At 41.8% G+C, this 19,466-nt stretch overlaps 1 protein-coding gene across 1 annotated transcript in view; it reads left to right on the top strand.

The window, feature by feature from the left end:
- Positions 1–19,466, top strand: part of Nup214 (nuclear pore complex protein Nup214) — a 380,758-nt gene that overhangs the window by 97,379 nt on the left and 263,913 nt on the right. The window contains exon 7 of the mRNA XM_071662750.1: positions 3,300–3,496. Coding sequence (XP_071518851.1) covers positions 3,300–3,496 — 197 coding nt within the window. The remainder of the gene's footprint in view (positions 1–3,299; positions 3,497–19,466) is intronic.

Genomic DNA, 19,466 nt, shown 5'->3' with positions numbered 1-19,466 from the left:
GATATGTGATATCACCATGGCCATTTGACTTGTTTATAGATGGTATGGTGAGGGAGGTAAATTCAAGTATCATGGAGAGAGGGGCAGGTATGCCCTGTATGTGTAGTGGGTAAAGTTACCTTGGAAGTGAGTCAGTTGTTTGCTGGTGATGTTAATGGTGGCAGATTTGAGCAAGAAACTACAGAGATTGGCGTTTAGGAGAGTGTGTGTGAAAGGAAAAGTTTGAGAGTAAATGTGGATAAAAGCAGGTTATTAAGCTCAGCGGAGCACAAGGACAGGTTAGATGGGGTACGAATTTGAATGGAGAATACTAGAAAGAAGGGGAATGTTTTAGATGCCTGGGAATGGACATGGCAGCAAATGGAACCACAAAAGTGGAGGTGAGTCAAAGGGTGGGTGAGGTGATGAAGGTTTTGGGAGCACTGAGGAATGTGTGGAAGGAGAGGTTGCTGTTATGAAGGGAGAAATGGGTAGGTTTGAAGGTGTAGTAGTTCAAGTGATATTATATGGATGTGAGGTATGGGCTGTAGGTGAGAATGTATGGGTGAGGGTTTATGTGTTGGAAGTGAAGTGTTTGAGATCAATATGTAATGTGAGGAGGGTGGATTGGATAAGTAATGATAAGGTAAGAGAATGGTAGTAGTAAAAAGATAGAGCTGAAGAGGGTGTGCTGAAATGGTTTGTAAATTTGGAGAGAATGAGTGAGGAGAGGTTGGCAAAGAGGATATCTATTTGTTAAGAGAGGAGGTGTCAAGAATGAGGAGACCAAAGTGGAGTGAAGGATGAAGTGAAAAAGATTTTGTGTCTTTGAGGCCTGAACATTCAGATGGATGAAAGGTGTGCATGGGATTGGGTGAATTTGAGCATTGTTGTACACAGGTGGCAACATGCTATTGATGTACTGAACCAGAGCATATGAAGCAACTGGTGAACCATATAAAGGTCATTAGGATCTAATTTAGGATAGAGGACTTTAGTTTTGATGCATTACACATGACAGCCGGAGAATGGATGTGAGCGAATGAGGCCTTCTTTATCTCTTCCTTGTGCTACCTTGCAAGAAAAGGCTAGCAGGTATTAAAGAATAAGAAAAGATAACAAGAATGTTATTCTTTGCAATGTTGCTTTTGAGAATGTCTTTCCAGTTTGTGTTATGTATAGTATTGTTTGCTTCATTCCCTTCTACTTTTTCAGGGTAGAAATTGAAGTTGCTAGTACTTTTTACATCCTCATACATTTCACTCTTCCTGTCTTTGTCTGCTTCTACTTTATAGCTTGTTAACACTAATATTTTGTTATTATCTGAGATAAGTGTTTTTCAAACTTCAGTGTCTGAGTAATGCTGTTTTTTGTAAAAATTAGGTTAATGATATTTCTTATTGGTCTGTGTATGACCTGAATTAGACTGAATATCTCGCAGCTGATCATTAGTTTATTAACTGTTCTCTTTCATCAACCAGTGTCTTATTTTGCTTTAATTTGTGTATGCAACAGGATTCTAGTCTATATTTTTACAATTATATACGATGTCTGCCACTGAAGTAGGTACAAGAGTGCTGCGTCATAGCCATCAAGGATAAACATGAAATAAATCCATAAAAATTGTGTATTCACCACCAATTAGTACTTTATTGGTTCCTTTTTCTCTTTTTACATTCTTTGATATGACCAGGAACTGAACCAGCAAGGTTCTGAAGCATATAGGGTCCGTCTTGCCCAAATTTCATGAATGGCTGCCTCCAGCTTATGAAGTGACAAAGTATCCCTGTTATGTAATTTAATTTTCATAAGCACCCACAAAATTTTTATTGGATTCAAATCCAGTAAATTTCCACGCCAGTCACTGATAAACTCACTGTAGCATCTGTAAGCCAGTCAGTGACTAATTTTGCAGTATGGCAGGGAGCCCCATCCTTCATGTACACTTCAGCCTTGCGCTTTTTGAACAAATCTGAAAGAGGGTCACACAGTAGCTCGAGATAAGTATGTCTGTTTATAGTTTCATTGTTTGGAAAACTACAAGATCCCTAACACCACAATAACTGAAATAATCCCATACTGTAAGTGAAGCAAGGAACTTTACAGTGCATGCAGTGTACTTGGGGTCAGATGGATGACTTCCTGTACACGCGCCTACCACTGTCACTTATCACAGAAAAGACGGACTCATCATTCCACAAGACACTTCTGAACTTAGCTGTATCCAGCACTACATATTTCTTGCTATTATTGACTCTTCTCTTCTGGAGCTTATTCGTGATGAGCAGTTTGGGTCACAGCAGCTCCTGTTCTTAAGGTCCTTGTGTAAGCAGTGCTGCACTGACATTACCGACACATCACTAGGGTTTTTTCTTTTAATTGTTTAGCATTCATACATGGATCTGCATTCACTTGATGTGACTAGATGGAGAATGGTGATGACATTATCTTTGTGGCATTCTTTGATTTGTTAAAGGTGATCCCAAAATGAGCGAGCTGCTACTGCCATGGTTGAATGGATAGCAAAGGATAGGGGAAGGCCAACGCTTCTCTAATGAAAATACTTAGTTCCTTACCCTGAATTTTTTCCAACTTGAAAACTGTCTCAGGCTAACTTCCAAACTTAACCCTCTTGCCTTATGCCACAATGTTGGTTCACTTTCCCTCATCTACAGGTGTTACTTAGGTTGTTGCTCCTGAGAGCTGGCTGCTCGTGTGCCCTCTCCACTAGCTAGATCATGCAACACTCAGCAAGCTGCTGCATCACATGATAATTCTGTGGTCATTGACAACTCAAGGATGGGCCATTTTGATAACTGCTTCTTTCCCTACATGTTGAAGCTTTGGAACTCTCTACTTTCTCATGTCTTTTCCAATAACTTTGATCTGGCACATTTTAAAGGAAAGATTTTTCATTCTCCAAAATTGGTAAATACTTTCCGTTGTCTTTCCTTTTTCCCTTTCGTAATCTCTATGTATTTCAGTTAAGGCATGGCCTTGCTGTGGGCTTTTGTTCATGACTGGAGCCTTATACATTAAAAAAAGAAATTCTAATTCCCATGGGATTCTACATTGGAGAGAAAGGTTTTTCAAATTTGAAATGTGTATGAATATTGGTAGATAAGGGTGAAAATGTTTTTCCCTAGGATGCAGTTGAATTTCTTTCGTGCTATACTTATGAAATTATTATGATAAATTTTAAGGATATTTGTTTGTGAATCATTGTTTTATATTGCATGTGATAATTTTTATTTCATACTTTTATGAGGTGATTAGATTACTGTTGAGAATACTGAAATTTGAATACCCTTATTTTTCAGGTGTGTTTTGTGTGTATTATCATCGCGAGCTATTCAGTTAGGAGTTTTGGGTCGGCCTGAAGGAGGTGAAGGTTGGTGTGAATATGAAATAGAAGAAGGCAGTAGAGCAGAGGTTCACAATATTTCTGTGACTGAAGAAACTTTTCCTCTTGGGTTAGGAGTGGATTTTACATCACAGAAGGTTTTCATCAATAAAGGTGTGTATGTACTGAACAGAGGTTTAAGAAAAAGGAAGAGAATCTGAGTAGTGACTGTTGGTAGTTTGTGATTTAAAGGGAATTGAAAACTTAAATGATGTATTGATATGGAATATAGAAGCCTTTACAAAAAAGCTAGAAGAGAAATTATATATCATCGTAAAAAAAATCATAGAAAGGAGGGGAGTATTATTTGAACTTTTTCAGTGATTTGAAAATGATTTCCTTGGAACCCTGCCACTGAAAAAATGGGGATTCATCTAAAACAGTAAGACCCCAGGAGAGGAAGTAGAGGCAAATTCCAAAGTTGTGAAACTAAGAATTTTTTTTTGGGTACGCTTCCCTAAGAAAATTTTTGCATATTGGACTTTATAATGTGCATTCTGGTATTATTTTATATTAGGAATATCCCTGGAAACTTTTGTTTTTGGGTTTATGATGAGATTTCTCTGTGGTCTGTTTTGCTAACATTAGACTGTCTAGGACCTTCCAACCCTCATTGTTTCTGGTGAAGTGGTGGCCTTCTCCACTCTTTGCTGTCTATTCAATCATGTTAGCAGAAGCTTGCATGTTTCAGACCTGCCATCTGCCAGTCAGAAACTTTTAGAGATGACATTATCAGCCTGTGCACCTTGGCTGCCCAAAAACACAGAAATATCTTGCTTACTAACAGGATGTGTGCTACCATATCTGCTTTTTCCATCCGAAGGATCAGTAACCTTTTTTTTTTCTTTTTTACATCTGTTAGAGATGACACTATCAGCCTATGCACCTTGGCTGCCCAACAACGCAGAAATATCTTGCTTACTAACAGGATGTATGCTACCATATCTGCTTTTTCCATCCCAAGGATCAGTAACCTTTTTTTTCTTTCTTACATCTGTTATTTAGAGTGTCAAGAGAATGTTGCACTGCATGTGTGATTTGGTCAGTGTTTTAGGATGCTCTTAAGATATATAAGATATATGGTATTGCAGTGGAATTTATTAAAAAAGGGGGTGACTGTATTGTTGACTGGTTGGTAAGGTTATTTAATGTATGTATGACTCATGGTGAGGTGCCTGAGGATTGGCTGAATGCGTGCATAGTGCCATTGTACAAAGGCAAAGGGGATAAGAGTGAGTGCTCAAATTATAGAGGTATAAGTTTGTTGACTATTCCTGGTAAATTATATGGGAGGGTATTGATTGAGAGGGTGAAGGCATGTACAGAGCATCAGATTGGGGAAGAGCAGTGTGGTTTCAGAAGTGGTAGAGGATGTGTGGATCAGGTGTTTGCTTTGAAGAATGTATGTGAGAAATACTTAGAAAAGCAAATGGATTTGTATGTAGCATTTATGGATCTAGAAACGGCATATGATAGAGTTGATAGAGATGCTCTGTGGAAGGTATTAAGAATATATGGTGTGGGAGGCAAGTTGTTAGAAGCAGTGAAAAGTTTTTATCGAGGATGTAAGACATGTGTACGTGTAGGAAGAGAGGAAAGTGATTGGTTCTCAGTGAATGTAGGTTTGCGGCAGGGGTGTGTGATGTCTCCATGGTTGTTTAATTTGTTTATGGATGGGGTTGTTAGGGAGGTGAATGCAAGAGTTTTGGAATGAGGGGCAAGTATGAAGTCTGTTGTGGATGAGAGAGCTTGGGAAGTGAGTCAGTTGTTGTTCGCTGATGATACATCGGTGGTGGCTGATTCATGTGAGAAACTGCAGAAGCTGGTGACTGAGTTTGTTAAAGTGTGTGAAAGAAGAAAGTTAAGAGTAAATGTGAATAAGAGCAAGGTTATTAGGTACAGTAGGGTTGAGGGTCAAGTCAATTGGGAGGTAAGTTTGAATGGAGAAAAACTGGAGGAAGTAAAGTGTTTTAGATATCTGGGAGTGGATCTGGCAGCGGATGGAACCATGGAAGCGGAAGTGGATCATAGGGTGGGGGAGGGGGCGAAAATTCTGGGAGCCTTGAAGAATGTGTGGAAGTCGAGAACATTATCTCGGAAAGCAAAAATGGGTATGTTTGAAGGAATAGTGGTTCCAACAATGTTGTATGGTTGTGAGGCGTGGGCTATGGATAGAGTTGTGTGCAGGAGGGTGGATGTGCTGGAAATGAGATGTTTGAGGACAATGTGTGGTGTGAGGTGGTTTGATCGAGTAAGTAACGTAAGGGTGAGAGAGATGTGTGGAAATAAAAAGAGCATGGTTGAGAGAGCAGAAGAGGGTGTTTTGAAATGGTTTGGGCACATGGAGAGAATGAGTGAGGAAAGATTGACCAAGAGGATATATGTGTCAGAGGTGTAGGGAATGAGGAGAAGAGGGAGACCAAATTGGAGGTGGAAAGATGGAGTGAAAAAGATTTTGTGTGATCGGGGCCTGAACATGCAGGAGGGTGAAAGGAGGGCAAGGAATAGAGTGAATTGGAGCGATGTGGTATACCGGGGTTGATGTGCTGTCAGTGGATTGAATCAGGGCATGTGAAGCGTCTGGGGTAAACCATGGAAAGCTGTGTAGGTATGTATATTTGCGTGTGTGGACGTATGTATATACATGTGTATGGGGGTGGGTTGGGCCATTTCTTTCGTCTGTTTCCTTGTGCTACCTCGCAAACGCGGGAGACAGCAACAAAGCCACAAAAAAAATATATATATTTTTTTTTTTTTTTTTTTTTTTTTTGCTTTGTCGCTGTCTCCCGCGTTTGCGAGGTAGCGCAAGGAAACAGACGAAAGAAATGGCCCAACCCACCCCCATACACATGTATATACATACGTCCACACACGCAAATATACATACCTACACAGCTTTCCATGGTTTACCCCAGACGCCTCACATGCCTTGATTCAATCCACTGACAGCACGTCAACCCCGGTATACCACATCGCTCCAATTCACTCTATTCCTTGCCCTCCTTTCACCCTCCTGCATGTTCAGGCCCCGATCACACAAAATCTTTTTCACTCCATCTTTCCACCTCCAATTTGGTCTCCCTCTTCTCCTTGTTCCCTCCACCTCCGACACATATATTCTCTTGGTCAATCTTTCCTCACTCATTCTCTCCATGTGCCCGAACCACTTCAAAACACCCTCTTCTGCTCTCTCAACCACGCTCTTTTTATTTCCACACATCTCTCTTACCCTTACGTTACTTACTCGATCAAACCACCTCACACCACATATTGTTCTCAAACATCTCATTTCCTGCACATCCATCCTCCTGCGCACAACTCTATCCATAGCCCACGTCTCGCAACCATACAACATTGTTGGAACCACTATTCCTTCAAACATACCCATTTTTGCTTTCCGAGATAATGTTCTCGATTTCCACACATTCTTCAAGGCTCTCAGAATTTTCGCCCCCTCCCCCACCCTATGATCCACTTCCGCTTCCATGGTTCCATCCGCTGCCAGATCCACTCCCAGATATCTAAAACACTTCACTTCCTCCAGTTTTTCTCCATTCAAACTCACCTCCCAATTGACTTGACCCTCAACCCTACTGTACCTAATAACCTTGCTCTTATTCACATTTACTCTTAACTTTCTTCTTTCACACACTTTACCAAACTCAGTCACCAGCTTCTGCAGTTTCTCACATGAATCAGCCACCAGCGCTGTATCATCAGCGAACAACAACTGACTCACTTCCCAAGCTCTCTCATCCCCAACAGACTTCATACTTGCCCCTCTTTCCAAAACTCTTGCATTCACCTCCCTAACAACCCCATCCATAAACAAATTAAACAACCATGGAGACATCACACACCCCTGCCGCAAACCTACATTCACTGTGAACCAATCACTTTCCTCTCTTCCTACACGTACACATGCCTTACATCCTCGATAAAAACTTTTCACTGCTTCTAACAACTTGCCTCCCACACCATATATTCTTAATACCTTCCACAGAGCATCTCTATCAACTCTATCATATGCCTTCTCCAGATCCATAAATGCTACATACAAATCCATTTGCTTTTCTAAGTATTTCTCACATACATTCTTCAAAGCAAACACCTGATCCACACATCCTCTACCACTTCTGAAACCACACTGCTCTTCCCCAATCTGATGCTCTGTCCATGCCTTCACCCTCTCAATCAATGTCCTCCCATATAATTTTCCAGGAATACTCAACAAACTTATATTTCTGTAATTTGAGCACTCACTCTTATCCCCTTTGCCTTTGTACAATGGCACTATGCACGCATTCCGCCAATCCTCAGGCACCTCACCATGAGTCATACATACATTGAATAACCTTACCAACCAGTCAACAATACAGTCACCCCCTTTTTTAATAAATTCCATTGCAATACCATCCAAACCTGCTGCCTTGCCGGCTTTCATCTTCCGCAAAGCTTTCACTACCTCTTCTCTGTTTACCAAATCATCTTCCCTAACCCTCTCACTTTGCACACCACCTCAACCAAAACACCCTATATCTGACACTCTATCATCAAACACATTCAACAAACCTTCAAAATACTCACTCCATCTCCTTCTCACATCACCACTACTTGTTATCACCTCCCCATTAGCCCCCTTCACTGAAGTTCCCATTTGCTCCCTTGTCTTACGCACTTTATTTACCTCCTTCCAAAACATCTTTTTATTCTCCCTAAAATTTAATGATACTCTCTCACCCCAACTCTCATTTGCCCTTTTTTTCACCTCTTGCACCTTTCTCTTGACCTCCTGTCTCTTTCTTTTATACATCTCCCACTCAATTTCATTTTTTCCCTGCAAAAATCATCCAAATGCCTCTCTCTTCTCTTTCACTAATACTCTTACTTCTTCATCCCACCACTCACTACCCTTTCTAATCAACCCACCTCCCACTCTTCTCATGCCACAAGCATCTTTTGCGCAATCCATCACTGATTCCCTAAATACATCCCATTCCTCCCCCACTCCCCTTACTTCCATTGTTCTCACCTTTTTCCATTCTGTACTCAGTCTCTCCTGGTACTTCCTCACACAAGTCTCCTTCCCAAGGTCACTTACTCTCACCACCCTCTTCACCCCAACATTCACTCTTCTTTTCTGAAAACCCATACAAATCTTCACCTTAGCCTCCACAAGATAATGATCAGACATCCCTCCAGTTGCACCTCTCAGCACATTAACATCCAAAAGTCTCTCTTTCGCGCGCCTGTCAATTAACACGTAATCCAATAACGCTCTCTGGCCATCTCTCCTACTTACATAAGTATACTTATGTATATCTCGCTTTTTAAACCAGGTATTCCCAATCATCAGTCCTTTTTCAGCACATAAATCTACAAGCTCTTCACCATATCCATTTACAACACTGAACACCCCATGTATACCAATTATTCCCTCAACTGCCACATTAGTCACCTTTGCATTCAAATCACCCATCACTATAACCCGGTCTCGTGCATCAAAACCACTAACACACTCATTCAGCTGCTCCCAAAACACTTGCCTCTCATGATCTTTCTTCTCATGCCCAGGTGCATATGCACCAATAATCTCCCATCTCTCTCCATCAACTCTCAGTTTTACCCATATTAATCGAGAATTTACTTTCTTACATTCTATCACATACTCCCACAACTCCTGTTTCAGGAGTATTGCTACTCCTTCCCTTGCTCTTGTCTTCTCACTAACCCCTGACTTTACTCCCAAGACATTCCCAAACCACTCTTCCCCTTTACCCTTGAGCTTCATTTCACTCAGAGCCAAAACATCCAAGTTCCTTTCCTCAAACATACTACCTATCTCTCCTTTTTTCACATCTTGGTTACATCCACACACATTTAGGCACCCCACTCTGAGCCTTCGAGGAGGATGAGCACTCCCCGCGTGACTCCTTCTTCTGTTTCCCATTTTAGAAAGTTAAAAAAATACAAGGAGGGGAGGATTTCTGGCCCCCCGCTCCCGTCCCCTCTAGTCGCTTTCTACGACACGCTAGGAATGCGTGGGAAGTATTCTTTCACCCCTATCCCCAGGGATAATATATATATATATATATAGGGGATAGGGGAGAAAGAATACTTCCCACGTATTCCCTGCGTGTCGTAGAAGGCGACTAAAAGGGGAGAGAGCGGGGGGCTGGAAATCCTCCCCTCTCGTTTTTTTTTTTGATTTTCCAAAAGAAGGAACAGAGAATTGGGCCAGGTGAGGGTATTCCCTCATAGGCCCAGTCCTCTGTTCTTAACGCTACCTCGCTAATGCGGGAAATGGCAAATAGTTTGAAAAAAGAAAAATATATATATATTTTTATTTTTTTTTATTATACTTTGTCGCTGTCTCCCGCGTTTGCGAGGTAGCGCAAGGAAACAGACGAAAAAAATGGCCCAACCCCCCCCCCATACACATGTATATACATACGTCCACACACGCAAATATACATGCCTACACAGCTTTCCATGGTTTACCCCAGACGCTTCACATGCCCTGCTTCAATCCACTGACAGCACGTCAACCCCGGTATACCACATCGCTCCAATTCACTCTATTCCTTGCCCTCCTTTCACCCTCCTGCATGTTCAGGTCCCGATCACACAAAATCTTTTTCACTCCATCTTTCCACCTCCAATTTGGTCTCCCTCTTCTCCTTGTTCCCTCCACCTCCGACATATATATCCTCTTGGTCAATCTTTCCTCACTCATCCTCTCCATGTGCCCAAACCACTTCAAAACACCCTCTTCTGCTCTCTCAACCACGCTCTTTTTATTTCCACACATCTCTCTTACCCTTACGTTACTCACTCGATCAAACCACCTCACACCACACATTGTCCTCAAACATCTCATTTCCAGCACATCCATCCTCCTGCGCACAACTCTATCCATAGCCCACGCCTCGCAACCATACAACATTGTTGGAACCACTATTCCTTCAAACATACCCATTTTTGCTTTCCGAGATAATGTTCTCGACTTCCACACATTCTTCAAGGCCCCCAGGATTTTCGCCCCCTCCCCCACCCTATGATCCACTTCCGCTTCCATGGTTCCATCCGCTGCCAGATCCACTCCCAGATATCTAAAACACTTCACTTCCTCCAGTTTTTCTCCATTCAAACTCACCTCCCAATTGACTTGACCCTCAACCCTACTGTACCTAATAACCTTGCTCTTATTCACATTTACTCTTAACTTTCTTCTTCCACACACTTTTCCAAACTCAGTCACCAGCTTCTGCAGTTTCTCACATGAATCAGCCACCAGCACTGTATCATCAGCGAACAACAACTGACTCACTTCCCAAGCTCTCTCATCCCCAACAGACTTCATACTTGCCCCTCTTTCCAAAACTCTTGCATTTACCTCCCTAACAACCCCATCCATAAACAAATTAAACAACCATGGAGACATCACACACCCCTGCCGCAAACCTACATTCACTGAGAACCAATCACTTTCCTCTCTTCCTACACGTACACATGCCTTACATCCTCGATAAAAACTTTTCACTGCTTCTAACAACTTTCCTCCCACACCATATATTCTTAATACCTTCCACAGAGCATCTCTATATATATATATATATATTTTTTTTTTTTCAAACTATTCGCAATTTCCCGCGTTAGCGAGGTAGCGTTAAGAACAGAGAACTGGGCCTTTGAGGGAATATCCTCACCTGGCCCCCTTCTCTGTTCCTTCTTTTGGAAAAATAAGAAATTAATTATTCAACCCCAGAACTCCTCTTATGAGGATTATGCCACCTCAAAGCTCCACTCCAATTAGAAGCAGTGAAATGAAGGATTCATTTTTGAGCATATGTTCCTCAATGAAACTGCACCAGTGTTTATCATTGACGATAATACAACCCTACTGAAGGTGACTTTTCACTTGCAGTATGACCATAAAAAAATGGAGTTCGATATTTTATGTATGTGAATGTAATATACTTGTAAGAGTGTACATAATGGTAAAGATGCCTTCCCTGTGCGCACCCATCTCCTTCAGCTGTTTTTTCTTATATTTATGGGAGAAAGCATACTTCCCATGTATTCCTGGTGCTTTGTACAAGGTGACTAAAGGATGGGAGTGGGAGGCTGGAAATCCTCCTCTCCTGTTTTAGTTTTTCAAAAGAAGGAACAGAGACTTGGACAAGTAAGAATTTTTTCCTCTGTGGTGTAGTCATCTGCTTTTGACACTACCTTGTTAGTCCGGGAAATGGCAAATATGGATGAAAAATAGTTATCTACATATGTAGATGATTATTAATTCACTCATACTTCTTGTAGCAGGGAAGTGATGAATTCCTTTGGAGTGAGAATTTCTTTCACAATACTGTATTCCCAGTGATACAGCCTTGTCAAAGGAGACTTTTCACTCATGGTATAGCCTCATCCAGGTGGAATTTGTTGCAGTTGGGTCATTATATAGTACTATATAGTACTATATAGTCATCAAAATAGTTCACAGCAGTATAGAATTGTGCAATATTGTTACATACATTTCCATGTAAATAATGGGCTAGAGACAATGAGAAAAAAAAGTTTACTTAAAATATGTTGTAAATAATGGAAATGATTTACCATATAACACTCACAATATTATCAAGTCATAAAATAATGTACAACACTTACAGAAAATTTCTTTGGGACTCTGGGGTAGGCTTGGTAAGGTTTTGTATATTCTTCCTGAATATTTATTTTATTTTATTTTTTTTTTTTTTTATTATTATACTTTGTCGCTGTCTCCCGCGTTAGCGAGGTAGCGCAAGGAAACAGATGAAAGAATGGCCCACCCACCCACACACACATGTTTATGCATACATGTCCACACATGCACATATACAAACCTATACATCTCAACTTATACATATGTATACACACAGACATATACATATATACACATGTACATAATTCATACTGTCTGCTCTTATTCATTCCTGTCACCACCCCGCCACACATGAAATGACAACCCCCCTCCCCCCACATGTGCGCAAGGTAGCACTAGGAAAAGACAACAAAGGCCATATTCATTCACACTCAGTCTCTAACTGTCATGTATAATCCACCGAAACCACAGCTCCCTTTCCACATCTAGGCCCCACAAAACTTTCCATGGTTTACCCCAGACGCTTCACATTCCCTGGTTCAATCCATTGACAGCACATCGGCCCCGGTATACCACATAGTTCCAATTCACTCTATTCCTTGCACGCCTTTCACCATCCTGTATGTTCAGGCCCCAATCACTCAAAATCTTTTTCACTCCATCTTTCCACATCCAGTTTGGTTTCCCACTTCTCCACGTTCCCTCCACCTCTGACACATATATCCTCTTTGCCAATCTTTCCTCACTCATTCTCTCCATGTGACCAAACCATTTCAAAACACCCTTTTCTGCTCTCTCAACCACACTCTTTTTATTACCACACATTTCTCTTACCCTTTCATTACTTACTCTATCAAACCACCTCACACCACATGTTGTCCTCAAACACCTCATTTCCAGCACATCCAGCCTCCTCCTCCGCAACCATATAACATTGTTGGAACCACTATTCCTTCAAACATACCCATTTTTGCTTTCCAAGATAACATTCTCAACTTCCACACATTTTTCAACGCTCCCAGAACTTTCGCCCCCTCCCCCACCCTATGATTCACTTCCACTTCCATGGTTCCATCCGCAGCCAAATCCACTCCCAGATGTCTAAAGCACTTCAATTACTCCAGTTTTTCTCCATTCAAACTTACTCTACTGTACCTAATAACCTTTCTCTTATTCACATTTACTCTCAGCTCTCTTCTTTCACACACTACCAAACTCAGTCACCAGCTTCTGCAGTTTTTCACCCGAATCAGCCACCAGCGCTGCATCATCAGTGAACAACAACTGACTCACTTCCCAAGCTCTTTCATCCACAACAGACTGCATACTTGCCCCTCTTTCCAAAACTCTTGCATTCACCTCTCTAATAACCCTATCCATAAACAAATTAAACAACCATAGAGACATCACGCACCCCTGCCGCAAACCAACATTCACTGAGAACCAATCACTTTTGTCTCCTCCTACTCATACACATGCCTTACATCCTCAATAAAAACTTTTCATTGCTTCTAAAAACTTAATACCTTCCACAGAGCATCTCTATCAATTCTATCATATGCCTTCACCAGATCCATAAAGGCTACATACAAATCCATTTGCTTTTCTAAGTATTTCTCACATACATTCTTCAAAGCAAACACCTGATCCACACATCCTCTACCAATTCTGAAACCACACTGCTCTCCCCCAATCTGATGCTCTGTACATGTCTTCACCCTCTCATTCAATACCCTCCCATATAATTTCCCAGGAATACTCAACAAACTTATACCTTTGTAATTTGAGCACTCACTTTTTATCCCCTTTGCCTTTGTACAGTGGCACTATGCAAGCATTCTGCCAATCCTGAGGCATGCACTATGAGTCATACATACATTAGATAACCTTACCAACCAGTCAACAATACAGTCACCCCCTTTTTTTAATAAATTCCACTGCAATACCATCCAAACCCACTGCCTTGCCGGCTTTCATCTTCCTCAAAGCTTTTACTACCTCTTCTCTGTTTACCAAATAATTCTCCCTAACCCTCTCACTTTGCATACCACCTTAACCAAAACGCCCTATATCTGCCACTCTATCACCAAACACATTCAACAAACCTTCAAAATACCCACTCCATCTCCTTTTCACATTACTACTTGTTATCACCTCCCCATTTGCCCCCTTCACTGATGTTCCCATTTGTTCCCTTGTCTTATGCACCTTATTTACCTCCTTCCAAAACATCTTTTTATTATTTTTCTTTATATTTTGTTTTATCGCTGTCTCCCGCGTTAGCAAGGTAGCGTAAGGAAACAGACGAAAGAATGGCCCAACCCACCCACATATACATGTATATACATACATGTCCACACACGCAAATATACATACCTATACATCTCAACATATACATATATATCCACACACAGATATATACATATATACACATGTACATAATTCATACTGTCTGCCTTTATTCATTCCCATCGCCACCTCGCCACACATGAAATAACAACCCCCTCCCCCCTCATGTGTGCAAGGTAGCACTAGGAAAAACAACAAAGGCCCCATTCGTTCACACTCAGTCTCTAGCTATCATGTAATAGTGCACGGAAACCACTGCTCCCTTTCCACATCCAGGCCCCACAGAACTTTCCATGGTTTACCCCAGACACTTCACATGCCCTGGTTCAATCCATTGACAGCACGTTGACCCCGGTATGCCACATCGTTCCAATTCACTCTATTCCTTGCACGCCTTTTCCCTCCCGCATGTTAAGGACCCGATCACTCAAAATCTTTTTCACTCCATCTTTCCACCTCCAATTTGGTCTCCCACTTCTCCTCGTTCCCTCCACTTCTTACACATATATCCTCTTTGTCAATCTTTCCTCACTCATTCTCTCCATGTGACCAAACCATTTCAAAACACCCTCTTCTGCTCTCTCAACCACCCTCTTTTTATTACCACACATCTCTCTTACCCTATTATTACTTACTCAATCAAACCACCTCACACCACATATGTTCCTCAGACATCTCATTTCCAGCACATCCACCCTCCTGTGCACAACTCTATCCATAGCCCATGCCTCGTAATCATACAACATTGTCGGAACCACTATTCCTTCAAACATACCCATTTTTGCTTTCTGAGATAATGTTCTCGACTTCCACACATTCTTCAAGGCTCCCAGAATTTTCGCCCCTTTCCCCACCCTATGATTCACTTTCGCTGCCAAATCCACTCCCAGATATCTAAAACACTTCACTTCCTCCAGTTTTTCTCTATTCAAACTTACCTTCCAGTTGACTTGACCCTCAACTCTACAGTACCTAATAACCTTGCTCATATTGACATTTACTCTCAGCTTTCTTCTTTCACACACTTTACCAAACTCATTCACCAGCTTCGCAGTTTCTCACCCGAATCATCAGCGAACAACAAGTGACTCACTTCTCAAGCCCTCTCGTCCACAACTGACTCCATACTTGTCCCTTTCTTCAAAACTCTTGCATTCACCTCCCTAACAACCCCATCCATAAACAAATTAAACAACCATGGAGACATAACACACCCCTGCTGCAAACCTACATTCACTGAGAACCAATCACTTTCCTCTCTCCCTACACGTACACATGCCTTACATCCTCGATAAAAACTTTTCACTGCTTCTAACAACTTGCCTTCCACACCATATATTCTTAATACCTTATACAGAGCATCTCTATCAATTCTATTATATGCGTTCTCCAGATCCATAAATGCTACATACAAATCCATTTGCTTTTCTTAGTATTTCTCACATACACTCTTCAAAGGAAACACCTTATCCACACATCCTCTACCACTTCTGAAACCACACTGCTCTTCCCCAATCTGATGCTCTGTACATGCCTTCACCCTCTCAATCTATACCCTCCCATATAATTTCCCAGGAATACTCAACAAACTTATACCTCTGTAATTTGAGCACTCACTTTTATCCCCTTTGCCTTTGTACAATGGCAGTATGCAAGCATTCTGCCAGTCCTCAGGCACCTCACCATGAGTCATACATACATTGAATAACCTTACCAACCAGTCAACAATACAGTCACCCCTTTTTAATAAATTCCACTGCAATGCCATCCAAACCCGCTGCCTTGCTGGCTTTCATCTTCCCCAAAGCTTTTACTACCTCTTCCATGTTTACCAAATCATTTTCACTAACCCTCTCACTTTGCACACCACCACGACCAAAACACCCTATATCTGCCACTCTATCATCAAATACATTCAACAAACCTTCAAAATACTCACTCCATCTCCTTCTCACATCACCACTACTTGTTATCACCTCCCCATTAGCCCCCTTCACTGAAGTTCCCATTTGTTCCCTTATCTTACGCACTCTATTTACCTCCTTCCAAAACATCTTTTTATTCTCCCTAAAATTTAATGATACTCTCTCACCCCAACTCTCATTTGCCCTCTTTTTCACCTCTTGCACCTTTCTCTTGACCTCCTGCTTCTTTCTTTTATACATCTAGTCATTTGCATTATTTCCCTGCAAAAATCGTCCAAATGCCTCTCTCTTCTCTTTCACTAATAATCTTACTTCATCCCACCACTCACTACCCTTTCTAATCTGCCCGTATCCCACGCTTCTCATGCCACAAGCATCTTTTGCGCAAGCCATCACTGCTTCTACTTCCCTAAATACATCCCATTCCTCCCTCACTCCCCTTATATCCTTTATTCTCACCTTTTTCCATTCTGTACTCAGTCTCCCCTGGTGCTTCCTCACACAAGTCTCCTTCCCAAGCTCACTTACTCTCACTACTCATTTCACCCTAACATTCTCTCTTCTTTTCTGAAAACCTCTACAAATCTTCACCTTCGCCTCCATAAGATAATGATCAGACATCCCTCCAGTTGCACCTCTCAGCACATTAACATCCAAAAGTCTCTCTCGCGCACCTATCAATTGACACGTAATCCAATAATGCTCTCTGGCCATCACTCTTACTTACATACATATACTTATGTATATCTCTCTTTTTAAACCAGGTATTCCCAATCACCAGTCCTTTTTCAGCACATAAATCTTCAAGCTCTTCACCATTTCCATTTACAACACTGAACACCCCATGTACACCAATTATTCCCTCAACTGCCACATTACTCACCTTTGCATTCAAATCACCCATCACTATAACCTGGTCTTGTGTATCAAAACTACTAACACAGTCACTCAGGTGCATATGCACCAATAATCCCCCTTCTCTTTCTATCAACTTTCAGTTTTACCCATATCAGTCTAGAGTTTACTTTCTTACACTCTATCACACTCCCACGATGGGGTTCATGGGTGTGCATAAAAAATTACTTATTGGTGAACAGAATGATTCCTTCCTGATATAGGAAAGGGTGGTGGGATGTCCACAACAGGGTATCATCTTGGGAAAATGAAGGTCCTCAGTGCAATCCCTATGAAGTGACAGACACTGTTGCTCATTGCATCGAGTTAACAAGTGGTGCTTGATGCAAGCCAGCCCTGGTTGACTGGTAATTGTTTGATCATTATGGCCAAAGCTATTGATAGTAGGCATTCTCGGTAAAGACCACCTGGCTGGATCCATATATAACCCAGGGCAGACATGGTGTAGTAGGCATGATAGTATCGCCTGGGGCTCCGGCACCAGTACCATTGTGGATATTTGCATCAAAACTCTGCTTAGAACTCTGTCTTGCACACCTCACCAGGCCAACATGTCTGCTCATTATCATACTCCTTGATGGAAGTGTCCAAATGGGGACCTCGCCCAGGCTTGGCGTCAACAACCAGCATTCCTATGGCCATCACCACAACTACCATCACCAGCAGTGCTACATACAAATCCATTTGCTTTTCTTCAAAGCAAACACCCGATCCACACATCCTCTACCACTTCTGAAACCACGCTGCTTTTCCCCAATCTCATGCTCTGTACATGCCTTCACCCTCTCAATCAATACCCTTCCATATGATTTCCCAGGAATACTCAACAAACTTATACCTCCGTAATTTGAGCACTCACTTTTATCTCCTTTGCCTTTGTACATTGGCACTATGCAAGCATTCTGCCAATCCTCAGGCACCTCACCATGCGTCATACATACATTAAATAGCCTTACCAACCAGTCAACAATACAGTCACCACTACGTATTATTACCTCCCCATTAGCCCCCTTCACCGATGTTCCCATTTGTTCTCTTGTCTTACACACTTTATTTACCTCCTTCCAAGATGTCTTTTTATTCTCCCTAGAATTTAATGACACTCTCTCACCCCGACTCTCATTTGCCTTCTTTTTCACCTCTTGCACCTTTCTCTTGACCTCCTGACTCTTTCTTTTATACATCCCCCTGTCATTTGCACTATTTCCCTGCAAATATCATCCAAATGCCTCTTTCTTCTCTTTCACTAATAATCTTACTTCATCCCACCACTCACTACCATTTCTAATCTGCCCACCTCCAACGCTTCTCATGCCCAAGCATCTTTTACGCATGCCATCACTGCTTCCCTTAATATATCCCATTCCTCCCCCACTCCCCTTACACGCACATATACATACACATACTTATCCACATAAATACATGGACATACATATACATACCCATGTACAGACATATGCATTTATACACATGTACATAATCATATAATCGTACTTGCTTGCCTTCATCCATCCCTATCACTACCCCATCCCACAGGGAATAGCATCGCTACCCCCTGCTTCAGTGAAGTAGCGTCAGGAAAGCAGACAGAAAAGGCCACATTTGTCCCCACTCAGTCTCTAGCTGTCAGGTGTAATGCACCAAAACCACAGCTCCCTATCCACATCCAGGCCTCACAAACCCTGCCATGGTTTAACCCAGATGTTTCACATGCCCTGGTTCGGTCCATTGACAGCATGTCGAACCCAGTATACCACATCATTCCAGTTCACTCTATTCCTTGCATGCTTCTCACCCTCCTTTATGTTCAGGCCCCAATCGCTCAAAATATTTTTCACTCCATCCTACCTCCTCCAGTTTGGTCTCCCACTTCTCTTTGTTCCCTCCACCTCTGACACGTATATCCTCTTTATCAATCCTTCCTCACTTATTCTCTCCATATGACTGAACCATTTCAATACACCCTCGTCAGTTCTCTCAACCACACTTTTTATTTCCACACATCTCTCCTACCCTTTCATTACTTACTCAATCAAACCACCTTGCACCACATATTGTCTACAAACATCTCATTTCCAATACATCCACCCTCCTCCATACAACCCTATCCATAGTCCATGCCTCGAAACCATATAATATTGTTGGAATTACTACTTCAAAAATACCCATTTTTCTCTCGAAGATAACTTTCTCTCCTACACATTCTTCATCACTCCCAAAACCTTCACCCCCTCCCCCACCCTGTGACTTGCTTCCG

This window comes from Panulirus ornatus, chromosome 6 (assembly GCF_036320965.1).
Source record: "Panulirus ornatus isolate Po-2019 chromosome 6, ASM3632096v1, whole genome shotgun sequence".
Classification (NCBI taxonomy): Eukaryota; Metazoa; Arthropoda; class Malacostraca; order Decapoda; family Palinuridae; genus Panulirus; species Panulirus ornatus.
Note: the sequence above shows the minus strand (reverse complement) of the source record. Positions and strands in the feature narration are given on the sequence as shown.